Source organism: Cervus canadensis, chromosome 4, assembly GCF_019320065.1.
Source record: "Cervus canadensis isolate Bull #8, Minnesota chromosome 4, ASM1932006v1, whole genome shotgun sequence".
Lineage (NCBI taxonomy): Eukaryota > Metazoa > Chordata > Mammalia > Artiodactyla > Cervidae > Cervus > Cervus canadensis.
This window is the reverse complement of record NC_057389.1, coordinates 90,391,713-90,404,974: the sequence shown is the minus strand read 5'-3', so window position 1 is coordinate 90,404,974 and position 13,262 is coordinate 90,391,713. Positions and strand designations below refer to the sequence as shown.

Below are 13,262 nucleotides of genomic sequence, written 5' to 3'. Positions count from 1 at the left end.
TCTCAGCTCTACTACAAACCAGCTGGGTGGCCTGCCAGGAACGTGAATTCACCTCTCTGAGCCTCAGTGGCCCTTCTGCACAATGGGATGACACTTGCTGTCCTGTTCAAGTTATTATTATGAACCACCACCATCATCCCAACTTCCTCTCGAAAGACAGAAACAGAACCTAGATTAGAATCCAGGTCACACGCTGCCCATATCTGAGTGGGGAAAGAGGACCTTATTGTCCTGGCCCTGTTGGGAGGTTTTCTGAGAACCAGTTTTGTGTGCTGAACTTTTAAGCATCTCCCTTTCTCAGGAATGGCAGCATTACTGATGCACCAGTCCAAACATGTACATGTGTCTTGCTCATGCAGACAAGGGCCTGCTCTCACCTGGTGGCCAGGAGGGCTCAGCAGTAGGGAGGGATGCAGCAGACCCTCAGACCACATGCCCAGCCTGGAAATTTCCCACAAGACAGGCCTGAGCACCACCAAGGGCAGGGCAGGACAGATGCCTTCTCCCTTGTCCCTGCCCTGTGCCCTTTCACCTTTTGACTGTTTTAAAGCAAACCTGGGATTTGTTTTCATCACGTACAGTGAGGTGACAAACACAGACAACCGCCTTTAGAAGGAGAGTTTGTTACTCAGAGTTCCCGGAGGGGCACACCTCTGCTGTGTGTGCGGGGTCACGTGGGGAAGCATCAGTGCAGGGCAGGAGAAAAGCCTGGGCCAGAGCCCTTGCTGGGATTTCCATGGGAAGGGGTGGGTGAGGGTTCAAGAGCGTGCGTAGGCAGGTTCAAGAGAGTCAAGATTGGCTGGTTTGAATAATTTCCAGGGCTCTGGGCTACAGGAGTGGTCACCACCTGTCCTGGGACAATTGAGGGCATGGGAAATAATGGTTTGGTGTGTGAGAGGTAAGGGGGGTAGGCAGAGGTGTGACCGGTTAGGGTGTAAAAGGCAGACCAGCAGGCATGCTGTCTACTCTCCCTAGGAATTAACTAGTCCTAGGAGCAGCAGTGTCTCTGGGATTAGCAAGGCGGCAGGATATCAAAGTATCAAAAAAAATTTTTCAGTACTGTGATTAGTATGTAGGCCTCCACAGTCCTTGTTCACACCCTATCTGGTTTTCCCCTGGGAGGAAGAGGAGCGAGGCGAGGTGTTGGTCAGCACACCCAGCTCCTCCAAGGAGAGCTGAGCTTGGCCATCCATGCATTGAGGCCAGAAAGTGGACAGAACTATCCAGGGGTCAGGGGTCAGGACTCTGGTTCTGGATCCCTACGACTGACAGAAACCCGGGCCTGCAACAGCTCCGACTCTGGCAAGCCAGGAGCCTCCAGCAAGACCCTGCCCGCCTCCGACTCAGTTTCTCTTGACATGAGTCAGTGCCCATCAGTCAAGTCTGTGATCCTCTCTGACCATAGCTGCTTCCTGGGTGTGTTCTGCATGTTTCCATCACCTTCTTCTCCCTGGAAGAATGTCTTGTGTAATACACAGGGAAGCTGGACTCTTGCTGACCCGCTGATGGAAATGATTTCTGTATCCACTGCTTAAGGGGCCCTGGGGTAGAAACTAGGGGCGAGGCGGATGTCAACCTCCCCCGCTTCCCAGAAGGCTGTGGGGAAACCTAAAACCACAAGTACCCCACCAAAACCACAAGCACAGCGTGGAAGGCAGCAGGAAGGAAGACCGCCTCGAAAATTAGTGGGGGGTGTGGGGAACACAGTGACAACTGTCGGGCGCAACTGGTTCTCAAAGGGACACAGAAATGTAGTCATCAACAGCACGCACGTTCTGCAAGACCCCTTTCCTTTCCTGGACCTAGACTCAGAGTCTGTCCTCTAAGCTTTGGGGCTCAAATCCAAGCCGTGAAGGGTGGGGACTGTCTGCCAGCAGCTTCCCCCAAAACGCAGAAGGCTCTGCCCTTGACAGGCCCAACTCGACTCGACAGGAGGACACGGGTGCTGACTGCCCCCTCATACCCGCTCCGTCCCTGACATACCCCCTCACACAGTGCATATCCACCCAAGCCATCACATTGGTTTTCCTGAACCAAGATTTGGTTTGGTTTGGTTTTAAATAGCTAGTGGGCCATTCCAGATGGGAATTGGCCTTGACTGTTTTCTGGGATCACCAACTTGGACCATTAGACGCTGGTGCCCTCCTGCCCGAAGATGGCCTGGCCCCAAGGGGACAGACTTCTGGGTGCACAGGAGCAGGACACGGGGCTCTGACGCACTTCCCCCTTCCCCCAACTACAGAGGCTTCGGACGGAGAACCGGCTCCTGAAGCAGCGGATCGAGACCTTGGAGAAGGTGAGGGGTGCAGCCGCCAGCCTGTGGCACCAAACCCTCCCAGTCCTGAGCAGGACCTAGCAGCCAGAGGGCCGGCCAGCCAGCCTCCTGCCCCAGGCGCGACCCCCCCTTAAACCCCATGGCATAAATCCCACAGGCCCCACCATGTGTTTCCCTGAGACTTGGGCTGCTGTGTAAATTGGGGACTGAGGGGAAGCTTTGCCTGAAGGGGGACTGAGTTATAACCCCATTAACTGCAAACAGAAATCCATTTGGGTCCGGCGCCCTCCCTGGCTGCCTGGGTGTGGGCTGCTCTGACAAAAGAAAGGAGAGGGTGGCCATGCGCCATGGAGGGGGTGCCACAGCCTTGACCCTTGCCCCCAACCCGTTTTTAAATACGGGAGTAGAGATAGGGGCTCTCAACTTCCAGCTCCCTGCTCAGTCTCTCTTGACTTACTACTGACCACAGGTGGAATTTGTCCTTGCCCCAAAGCCTTGAGTCTTGTCCTGCCTCCAAATTAAAACTGCACTCACGGGGCCCAGGCTGCCCCCCACAACCCTCCTCACGCAAGGCCCCAGCCCCGCAGCTCCCATGGGTGACCCTGCCCCCCCCCCACACACAGACTCCTCCCCAGGACGGAGCTCACTCTGGCTTTGGTCTTCCTCCCGGCCCTCTCCTGCTGGTTCTCTGGTTCTCCGGTCTCACTCCTCTCTCCCGCTTCTAGAGATAGCCCACCGCGTTAGTGACATGTGGTTCTTGTCTGTCTCCCTTCTCCTGTCCCCGCGCCTTCCGCTCTGCCTCCTCCCCCTGTCGCTCGGAACCCCTCCGCCGGGTAGGAGAGCGCTGCTCTGGCTGATAGGTTAATACAGGTACTGTAGCTTTTCCTCTCCCTCTCCCACTTCTTCCCGGTGCCCACACATGACCACCAGACGCCTCTGCCCTGGCCGCTGCCATCCCTCGGGGGAGGAGGGGGGAGGGGCAGACCTGGCGCTGTGCATGTGGGCAGCTGGGGACCGCTTCTCCAGAGACAGAGGCTTCCCTCTGGGGGAGAGAGCATGCGTGTGAAGGCCTGATGCCTGTGGGCGCGTGTGAGTGTGCACGCAGTGCACAGGTTTCCACTGATAGGGATAAGGGTGGGGACCCTGAGGCTACATCAGCAACAGGCCCTGGTTGGTGTCTGCACAGCTGAGCCAACACAGACACACACACACACACACACACACACACACACACACTCCCCTACCCCTTATGGCCCCTCACGCTCTTCTCTGCTCTGACCTGCAAGGCCTGTCCTCTTCTCTCACTCGCCTGCTTCTGCTGCTGCCTCATCTTGAATGGCTTTCTCTGGAAGCTTCTGCCTCACCACCTGGTGGCTCTGAGCCTGGAATGGGGGGCCTAAATTGGGGGTTGAGGGGATGAGGCTGGGGAGTCTTAGTCTTGGGCAGGTGGAAGTCTGGGGGCCCAGGACTGAAGAAGGTTGGGGGAGAGGTGTACCCCCCATCCTGGCCCCCAGGAGCCCGTCCTGAACCTCTGGGCCCTCGGCTGTCCCCAGATCCCCGTCATCCCTGGCAGATCCTGGCCTCTGCTGTGCTGTCCACCCTGTGGACAAGGACTTATTTCTCCTCACCGGGACAGAGGCTGCACGCGAGAGCCTGGGCCCCGGGTCGGTCTGTTCCTCCAGGTTCCTCCTGGTTCCTGTTCCTGCCTGCGCCCCCCCCCCCAATCCCCAGGCCCCACGGGGCACCCCATCTCAGGCTCTGAGTGTGGAAGGTCCTTCTCCTCCCACCCCGCCTCCACCCTCTCTGAGCCTTCCCCCAGGCGGGCCCCAGGCACAGCGCGGGGTGTGAGCGTAGAGTCACGGCACCCCGTCCTCGCTGTCCTCAGGGGCAGGTGACGCGCGCACAGGAGGCGGAGGAGAACTACGTCATCAAGCGGGAACTGGCTGTGGTGCGGCAGCAGTGCAGCTCGGCAGCCGAAGACCTGCAGAAGGCGCAGAGCACCATCCGGCAGCTGCAGGAGCAGCAGGTACCAGGCCGGTGGGCGGGGCCCTAGCCCACGCCCTGCGCCTGGCTGCCTGCCAAGCTCTGGGGCACCTGGCCCCAGTCAGCCCTGCCTCAGCCCCTGGCCCTCCTGTTCCTTCCTGGGGGACCAGTGACCCAGCGTCTCCCCCAGCCCCACACCCAGGGGGGTCCTGTGGTTTCCGCTTCCCACCCCCTAGTGAGGTGTCTCGCCTACCACATTACCACACTGAGGGCAAGACGGTCAGCCTCCCCTCCTCCCCCCAACACAAGGGCATCTGGGAACCAGCTGTCCCTGCAGGGACCCCGCCCTCCACTGATGGAGCTGTGATTTCTTGGGGAAGCCTTGATGTCTCCCCAGGGTCTGAAGGGCCGTTGGGCTGTTATCAAACCAAACCCAGGTCCACTCATCTGACATGCAGCAAAACCAGCTACCAACACGGGTTGTGGTGAAGGAAACTGCAGCATCTTTTGCAAATAAGGAGAAAGGGCAGCTCATGCTCAAAAGAACCCAGAAAGTCCCCGATGGCTTTTAGACAGGGGATTTTTTAGTATTTTCATTTATTTATCTGGCTGAATCAGGTCTTGGTTGTGGCACTTGGGACCTTCTGTCTTCACTGCGGCACATGGAATCTCTAGTTGCAGCATGTGAACTCCTAGTTGTGGAATGTGGGATCTGGTTCCCCAACCAGGGATCAAACCCAGGCCCCCTGCGTTGGGAGTGTGGAGTCTTAGCCACTGGGCCCCCAGGGAAGCCCCTAGGCAGGTTTTTTTTAACGCAGTGCCAGGGAGAGGGTCCTAGGATGCAGGGTCAGCTCGTGGACCTTCTTCTGATTGGTTGGTGGTGAGGAAACAGGGTGATGTTTAGGGAACCTCAGTCATCATCAACCCTCTGGCTACAACCAGTCTGGAGTCTGGTGCTGGTGGTCAGTGTGTAGTCACCATGCTCCACCTGGCTGGGGCTCTTACTTTCTGCAGAAGAAGTCAAAGACCCATGTCAAGTAGTTATCTCTACTCCCTCAGGAGGACCTAGGCGTCCTGGGACTCTATGGTCCTCATCATTTACTGCCTGAGGCTGCTCTCGAGAACTCAGTGGAGGCCTTGGAGACTACAGCCTTTTTCTACAAGCAAGAAACAGGGACACAGAAGGGCTTTTGTATGCAGGAGGGCCCACGGGGTCCTGCTTGGTTTCAGCCCGCCATTTTCTTTGAAACTCAAGAGAAGGGTGGCACATGAAAGGCAATAAAGTTTTGGGAGGTAGAGAGGTTAATCATACACTCGACTGGGGAGCTGTTTCAGGGCTTCCTCAGGGGATGGGTAGGCAGCCATGCATGGTAGGAGCTGGGACAAGGGAGGGTAACCCCCTCCAGTGCCCAACACCTTGCCCTCAGAAGAGGGTCTGGTCTGTGCCCATCAGCCTGATCTGATGGGTTGGGAATGAGGTGGGGGCAGCCCAAGTCTGTTGTGGAGTCGTGAACTCGGGTGGGTGGTGGAGGGCCCATGGGCTGAAGCATGGCAGAGTCTACTTCTCCCAGAGAGGACTTCCAGAACTCTCCTCCAGCCACACCCAGCAGCTGCCTTCCTGATGTGGTAACCCACTGGCAGCTGTGGCCTCCAAACTCAGCAAGTATGCCTGAGCACAGGCCCCGAGGGGCAGGGAAGGGTGCTGTCAGCTCCCCACACCCCAGGGCTGAACCAGCAGGGCCTAGCAGTGAGGTGAGGCTCCCTGATGTGGAGAAACCACAGGGTGCTTGAGAAACAGTGAAGAGAAGGAATGGTCATTGGCTGAGGAGAATCCCTCCCTTACGTGTTGACCCTCTGCTCCTGGGGACAGAGGGGCAGAACTTTGCTATTGCTTACCCGCACCCACCTTCCGGCCAAGTTCACGTGCTGTAGCCCTCCCTGGCTCTGAAGCAGCCAGGCCAGTGGGGAAGCTGAGGCTGGGTGAACCCTACCTATGGCACAACGCCCTCCGTCAGGCCAGTTGGAGAGACAGTCACCTGCCCCCTCTGGGCTCCTGCCCTTAGGCCTGCTGCAGAGCTGGTGAGGCAGGGAGGTTGCTGCAAGGCAGAGGGAGGCAGGGAGGGAGTGTGGAAGATGCTGGTGGGGCCCCTGGAAGAGATGCAGCTGGGCCGAGCTGCCACGGGGCCCAGAGCCCATCTGGGCCGAGAGAGAACCACCCACACCCCTGGACTTCAGAGACCCCCAGTGGTCAAGGGTAGCGAGCAGACCTGGGCAGTTAGGCAGGAGGGCCCCATAAAGACCTGGTCAGTGGGGAAGCAGGGGGTGGGGCAGCTGAGGAGCAGGGTGGCTGGGGCAACTTGCCAGAGAACTGCCCTGCCAGGCCACCCAGGCAGCAAGATGCAGGCTGTGCTTTGACCCCAAGCGCTTCCTCCCTCACTGTCGAGGTCTTCTGTATGGGGCCCACCCATCACCCCTGGGACCCCCAGGTACCTCTGAGAAGCCCCTGGACACGGACCAAGAAAGTGGTCTCAGCCAACTCTTTCCCCCACAATGCGGTCAGGCCACAGACCACACAGTAGGAAGCAGCACCCAGAGAACTCGCTCTGCATACTGCCCCCAATGATCCTGTGAACCAGGCACTGGTGTCCCTCAGGGGGCTCCTGAGGCCATGTGTGGTGTCCCTAGGACCCCAAGACAAAGCATCAGGGCCCCCGTGGTGTTCTGCCCCTCCAGGGGATCTGGACTTTCTCCTTGCCCCCTCTCCACCCACAACCTAAGCCCCGCTCCTGGCCCTGGGGATGGTGGAGGTGGGACCAGGCCTGGGCCCTCACCTGGCTGGCAGGAAGGCTGCCCACCTCTGGCCACAGCCTGTCGCCCAGCACCGCCCTCTGCCTGCCCCCAGGATAACCCGCGCCTCACCGAGGACTTTGTGGCCCATCTGGAGACGGAGCTGGAGCAGTCACGGCTTCGGGAGACTGAGACCCTGGGGGCTCTTCGGGAGATGCAGGACAAGGTTCTGGACATGGAGAAGGTGCGACTGGGCAGCCGCTGGGGGCACCCTGGAGATGGGGCAGTGAGGGCACCCCTGGGAGGTGACAGCCAGGCCCTCGCTGTCAGGGGCAGCCCCAGGGACCTGAGGGCCAGGCCCTGGAGTCAGAGTCCCTCCCCTACCTCCTCCGCCATAGTCTCCACAGCAAGGTGTGTACCACTCAAGCCCTGGAGGCGCGCGCACACACACACACACACACACACACACAGCAGCACGACTCCATGAGAGGCACGCCTGCCCTCGCATGCCACACACCAGGCCAGCAGCACAGCGGCCGCCGCGGGCCTCCTGGACAGCCCATCCCGCCTGTGTACGACCCCCTCAGGCCCTGAGCTCCAGGGTGAAGGGAAGGCGCAGGCCCGTCAAGGATGGAGGAGGGCCCTCCCCCCTCCACAGCCCCACCACCCAGGGGGCCGCCTTCTCCCACCTGCAGCCCTTCAGGGAGCGCCAGGCCTCTTGGTCCCTTCCCAGTTCTTCCACCCTGGTTATTGTCTCAATTTCCCTGAGCCACCAGAAGGGAAATGCCCTGGCCACCAGAGGGCAGCACTCACCCACTAGCGGAAGCCGCAGCCCCCCCAGCTTCAAGCTGCAGTTTGAGGTGTCCTCCTAGGTGGGGTGTCTCTGCCACAGCCTTGCATGGGGCCATCAGCCTCACAGTCCCTAACAGACTCACCACCCAGATTGGGCTTTCCTCTCCCCTCTTTACATCAGAGGGAAATGTGGGCCCAGAAGTTCCACCACCCTCCCCCCAACTCCCAGACAAGGGGCAGGGAGAACCTCCTGCAGCCAGTTGGCTTTTGGTCCAAGAGGCTGGAGCACAAATCTCTCATCACTGAGCCCTTGGGAGACCAGGATAGGGCCTGGGCCGTCCCTCTGCCCCCAGGGAGACAGTGCCCACACCTGCCATCTGCTCAGCTTCTGCTGGGCCAGGTCTGGGCTGGGAGGGCGAGGATCTCAGACTCCCAGGTGAGGAGCACCTGGCCTCCCGCCCTCTTGGTGTTATTAACAACCACGTGTGGTGTTGGGGTTGCCCTGGAGCAGCCCCCGGAGAGAGCAGGTGCTGTTACTACAGCGGCTTTACAGACCACGATTTCTAGCCGGGGCTGCGAGGGTGGGGTCTCCTCCCCTGGGGGCTCGTCCTCCTTCGCTGGGCATCCGGGCGTCCAGGGTGCACCCTCTCCCAGCCCGGCCGCCAACGGTGAAGCCCAGAGGAGAGGGGGGCGGGGAGTGAGGCCCGCAGGTAGGGCCACGTGGCCGCAGCTCGCTCCTCTCCCCGCAGAGGAACAGCTCGCTGCCCGACGAGAACAACGTAGCTCGGCTTCAGGAGGAGCTGAAGGCGCTCAAGGTTCGGGAGGGTGAGGCCGTGGCCTCGGCGCGGGAGCTGAAGCTGCAGCTGCAGGAGCTCTCGGACACCTGGCAGGTGAGGGCGGGCCTCGTTCCAGGCGGTCGAAGCGGCCTCGGGGCCCCCAGCGCAGACCGACCGCCGACCTCTCCCCGCAGGCCCACCTATCCCGCGGTGGCCGCTGGAAGGAGTCCCCGCGGAAGCTGGTCCTGGGCGAGCTGCAGGACGAGCTGATGAGCGTGCGGCTGCGCGAGGCCCAGGCGCTGGCTGAGGGTCGAGAGCTGCGGCAGCGCGTGGTGGAGCTCGAGACGCAGGTGGGACGAGGCCGGCCCGGGGAGGGAACCCGGCGCCCGGGGTCGGGCCCTCGGCAAGTCCGTGACCCCCGCGCATCCGCCCGCAGGACCACATCCACCGCAACCTGCTGAACCGTGTGGAGGCTGAGCGCGCGGCGCTGCAGGAGAAGCTGCAGTACCTGGCGGCGCAGAACAAGGGGCTGCAGACGCAGCTCAGCGAGAGCCGCCGCAAGCAGGCGGAGGCCGAGTGCAAGGTGCCCACACCCCCACTCCCCCCATCCCCTAAGCCCTGCCGCGCCCCTTGACCCCTTTTCCCCCACCCCCGCCCCCAGAGCAAGGAGGAGGTGATGGCCGTGCGCCTGCGGGAGGCGGACAGCATGGCGGCGGTGGCCGAGATGCGGCAGCGCATCGCGGAGCTGGAGATCCAGGTGAGCGGTGAGGCGAGGGGGGGCGCGCCGCGGACTGGCTCCGGGACCGGACCCCGTGCTGACTGGCACGGCCCGCCCTCAGAGAGAGGAGGGCCGCATCCAGGGCCAGCTGAACCACTCGGACTCGTCGCAGTACATCCGCGAGCTCAAGGACCAGATCGAGGAGCTGAAGGCCGAGGTGAGCGCGGGAGAGGCGTGAGAGCCCCCGTGGCCGCGGCCAGTGATGGGCCGGGCGTCGGCGCTTCGGGGAGCGGGAGAGGAGGGGGGCCCGACGGCCAGACTCGGTCCGTGGGGACATCGATGCACGCCTCCAGCGCGCGGGTCCCACCCACCCTAACCCCCCGCCCCAGGTGCGGCTGCTGAAGGGCCCGCCGCCCTTTGAGGACCCGCTGGCCTTCGACGGGCTGGGCCTGGCGCGGCACCTGGACGAGGACTCGCTGCCGTCGTCCGACGAGGAGCTGCTCGGCGTGGGCGTGGGCGCCGCGCTGCAGGACGCGCTCTACCCGCTGTCCCCACGCGACGCGCGCTTCTTCCGCCGGCTGGAGCGGCCGGCCAAGGACAGTGAGGGCAGCTCCGACAGCGATGCCGACGAGCTGGCCGCGCCCTACAGCCAGGGCCTGGACAACTGAGGCCGTGCCCCGCGTGCTCGGAGCCAGGGGGGACCGCCGCCAGCCCGCTCCTGCGTCGGCGCCAGCTCTTCACAGACTCCAGCCCTCTGCGGTTTCACCCACCCCGAGGGCCAGGCCCAGCGCGCAGCCAGGCATAGAGGGTAGGGCCGGAGGCTGGGGATCCTCACAGTGCCCTGGCAGGCCCACCCTCCCCAGCAGTGTTTACCCATCTTGGTCCGTTCCCCTCTCGGCCCATTTATCTGGAAGGTCTGCCCCTCTTAACAGCCAGGGCCAGGAGGACCCAAGGGTCCCAGGACTGCACCAACAGAAGCTCCCCCTCCTAGTCTGCCTCCTCCTGGGACAAGAGCGGCCCTGCCGGGAAGGGCCCAGACTCTGGGGCAGACCTGAGGAGGAAGGTGCCCCTGTAGGCCGGACTTTACCACCCATGCAGGCCCTGGGGACCCTTGGCCTCTGGAGACAGATGGCCAGGCGGGGCTTCCCTGCCTGGAGCAGGCATTGTGGCCCCTGCAACAGAAACCAAAGTCCCCCTACTGAGTGCAGGGCTGCCAGGGTGTGAGTGGCCAGCTGGAACCAGCCAGGGCCTGGGCAGTATCTGTCACTGCTTGCTGGGGGCCAGAGCAGCTGTAAGGAAGTGGAGAGACCTCCCCCTCCCCAGCACCCCACCTCTTCCTCTGTGGCAGTCCCATCACCTCAGCTTGGCCAGTGACGGAGGGAGGGGGGCTCCCCGCGCAGGCTAGCCTCCTCTCCAGGGGGTCCCCAGCCTACAATTCCCTTCCTCCTCTGTATCCCTAGCCCCACCCTCCAGCCCCAGGGGAGGAGGCCTCCTGGCTGAGTGCCCCCCCCACCACCTGCTCACAGTGGTCCCGTGGTCTCTGCTGAGTCAGAGCCAAGAACGGTGCCAAAGTCCAACGATGCCCCCAGACTGGACCCCCCGGGACCTCCTGACCCCCGGGCTGACCTTCTCGGTGCTCCTGGAGCCTAGAACAGCATCACAAACAGTTCCCCTGGCGCTTCCTGGGGTGGGGATCCATGCTCAGTCCCCCCTTCCCGGTCGCCCACTCAGTGTTACAAAGCCTGGGGACCAGGGTGGGCATCCCAGGGGCTCACCCACATGCCCCCCGCACTGCCCACCACCATTTTGCACACTGCCTGTTCACACTCCACATGTCGCCCAGGCGGGAGAGATGAAAAATAAAGTGTATTTACACAGTCACGACAAGGGGTGCTGAGCGGGGTAGGCCTGGGGGTCCCTGGCCCTTTGTGAAGCAGTAGGGAAGGGAGGAGGCTGTCTATGCCCTTGGGAGCCTCCCACTGTCTAAGAGAAACAGGGGCACAAGTCACAGCAGGCCAGCAGGGGCCCAAAGAGGCTGCCCAGGATGGGGTGCAGCGTGGAAGAGCAAAGTTCACACTGTGCGTGTGAACATTAAGTGTGGGGGTAGGAAGAGATAGGTTGGTATTGGAGGAACAGGTCACCAAGGACCTGGGACGTCCAGCTTGCAGATGCACCCTTAGAGCAGGCATTTTCAGGAGGATGGCTCTGGACATGGGGAGAGTGGGTCATGATTTCCCACCAGGGCAATTCAGCCAGGGCCTCCCCTGAGAGTCATGGAGAATGAAGGGGCTTGGGATAGGGGCCTCAGGAGGATTCAGGATCTAGTTTCCTCCATTTCGCATGTACTTCCTGAGGCCTTCAGGGTTTTCTGCTCTGAGCCTGGTTCTGAGGGGTCCCAAGTGCAGTGAAGGAGACAGACATTGGGGTGGGGGGGGGGGTAAGCTTGCGCTAAGAGTGGTGAGTGCCTAGATGAATGTGTAGGGAGATCAGGGAAGGTTTCTTGGAGGACATGGGGGGTGGGTGCATCTCCAAGGGCAGAAGCCTAAGGGTGAGATGTGGCGGGATCAGCAGGAGACACGTGAGATCTGTGAAGAAAGAACAGGAGAAAGTGGCCATGGCCAGATTGGGAAGGGGGTTTTCAAGTCAGGAGAAGAAAGACTTTGTACTTTGAAATGAGGGTACTGGGGAGCCATGGAGGGCTTAGGTGAGAGGGGCACCATCAGAGGGACTACAGTCTTGGGGGTCAGCACAGAGACAAAACTGAGCCAGCGGTGGGTACTGCCCTAGGGAAAGAAGACCCAGAGAGGCGGGTCCTTTATAGGGTTGCCCACGGAGCTGAGGTGTAGTCCCAGCTACTGCAGGGAGTCAGATCCAGGGATGGCAAGGAAGGCTTCCTGGGGGAGACATTTAATGGTCCAGCCAGATACCAGCCTGGCCCTGGCCTCTATGTCCAGTGTGGGCCCACAAAGTGTACCCCATTCTGCTGCATGATACCTGCAGAGCAGCGAGCAGGACACCTGTCATGCACCAGGACAGCTGAACCCCTCTCACGCCACAGCTCCTGTGGATCCATCACCATCCCCACCACACAGTTTGAACACTGAGACCTCGACTGTTGCTGCCTGCCTCTCCTGCTCCCACCGAGTAACTCCACCCAGTTAGCTCCCAGGATAGGGCATGAAGTTGGGAGAACTGGGGCTCTGCCCTGCTCCCTCTCAAGGGCTGGTCTTGGGGCCTCAGCTACCCAACATGTCATGAGTCAACTCAGGCTTGTCTCAGCATCTGGAAACAAGGACACCCAGGTCCTCACCAGGGCCCAGCTTAGAAAAGGAACCTCTGTAGTTTGTCAACTTAACCGATTGGCTCCCAGGGGTGTAGGTGACAGTATCCCATCAAGACTGGGCCAATTTCTCTTCAGATCCTAGGTTGGGAGGCAGTTGCTTCTGGGGTGGGGACCAGCAGGAACCCAGCTTCAGGGACTGGGTCTATGGGCAGAGAAATAACCCCACATGGGGTCTCTCCCTGTCCTTCTACCTGTCCTGAGGATTGTGGTTCCCCTCAGGCCGCTATCATTTTGGGTGTAAAGCAGGACACCCATGGGGAGGAAAGGCCTAGGGGGTCCATTTCCTGCAGGGGTACTTGGGAAAAAGGAGGGCCTGGGCTGTGGCTTAAAGGAGCTAGAGTCAGGATGACTGGACTGTGGGAGGAAGGGCAAGGAATTCTGACTTGGGGGAGACAAGCAAAGGCAGTGGTTGGCTCTGGTGAGGACCCGCGACACTGGTGCACAGGCAAGGATGCCTGGCTAGAGGGCTTAGGGGGGGACACCCTAAGTTGGGATGAAAGGCAAGGCCCATGGCTGGGAGGCTGGCACAGAGGGGCATGGTGAGGGCACCTGGAGAGGAGTGGGCAACAGAAGGATGCCTAGATCTCT

The 13,262-nt window shown here is 61.2% G+C and overlaps 1 protein-coding gene across 2 annotated transcripts in view; it reads left to right on the top strand.

The window, feature by feature from the left end:
- Window positions 1-11,212, top strand: part of EVI5L (ecotropic viral integration site 5 like) — a 32,353-nt gene extending 21,141 nt beyond the window's left edge. Inside the window, exons 11-20 of one of the 2 annotated variants that reach the window (XM_043466464.1) lie at window positions 2,243-2,296; window positions 3,113-3,145; window positions 4,161-4,301; window positions 7,161-7,289; window positions 8,587-8,727; window positions 8,808-8,963; window positions 9,050-9,196; window positions 9,275-9,370; window positions 9,453-9,548; window positions 9,721-11,212. In XM_043466464.1, the coding sequence (XP_043322399.1) occupies window positions 2,243-2,296; window positions 3,113-3,145; window positions 4,161-4,301; window positions 7,161-7,289; window positions 8,587-8,727; window positions 8,808-8,963; window positions 9,050-9,196; window positions 9,275-9,370; window positions 9,453-9,548; window positions 9,721-9,999 (1,272 nt within the window). In that variant the 3' untranslated portion in view covers window positions 10,000-11,212. The remainder of the gene's footprint in view (window positions 1-2,242; window positions 2,297-3,112; window positions 3,146-4,160; window positions 4,302-7,160; window positions 7,290-8,586; window positions 8,728-8,807; window positions 8,964-9,049; window positions 9,197-9,274; window positions 9,371-9,452; window positions 9,549-9,720) is intronic. The other variant, XM_043466465.1, reaches the window with a different exon arrangement.
- Window positions 11,213-13,262: the final 2,050 nt, after the last annotated feature.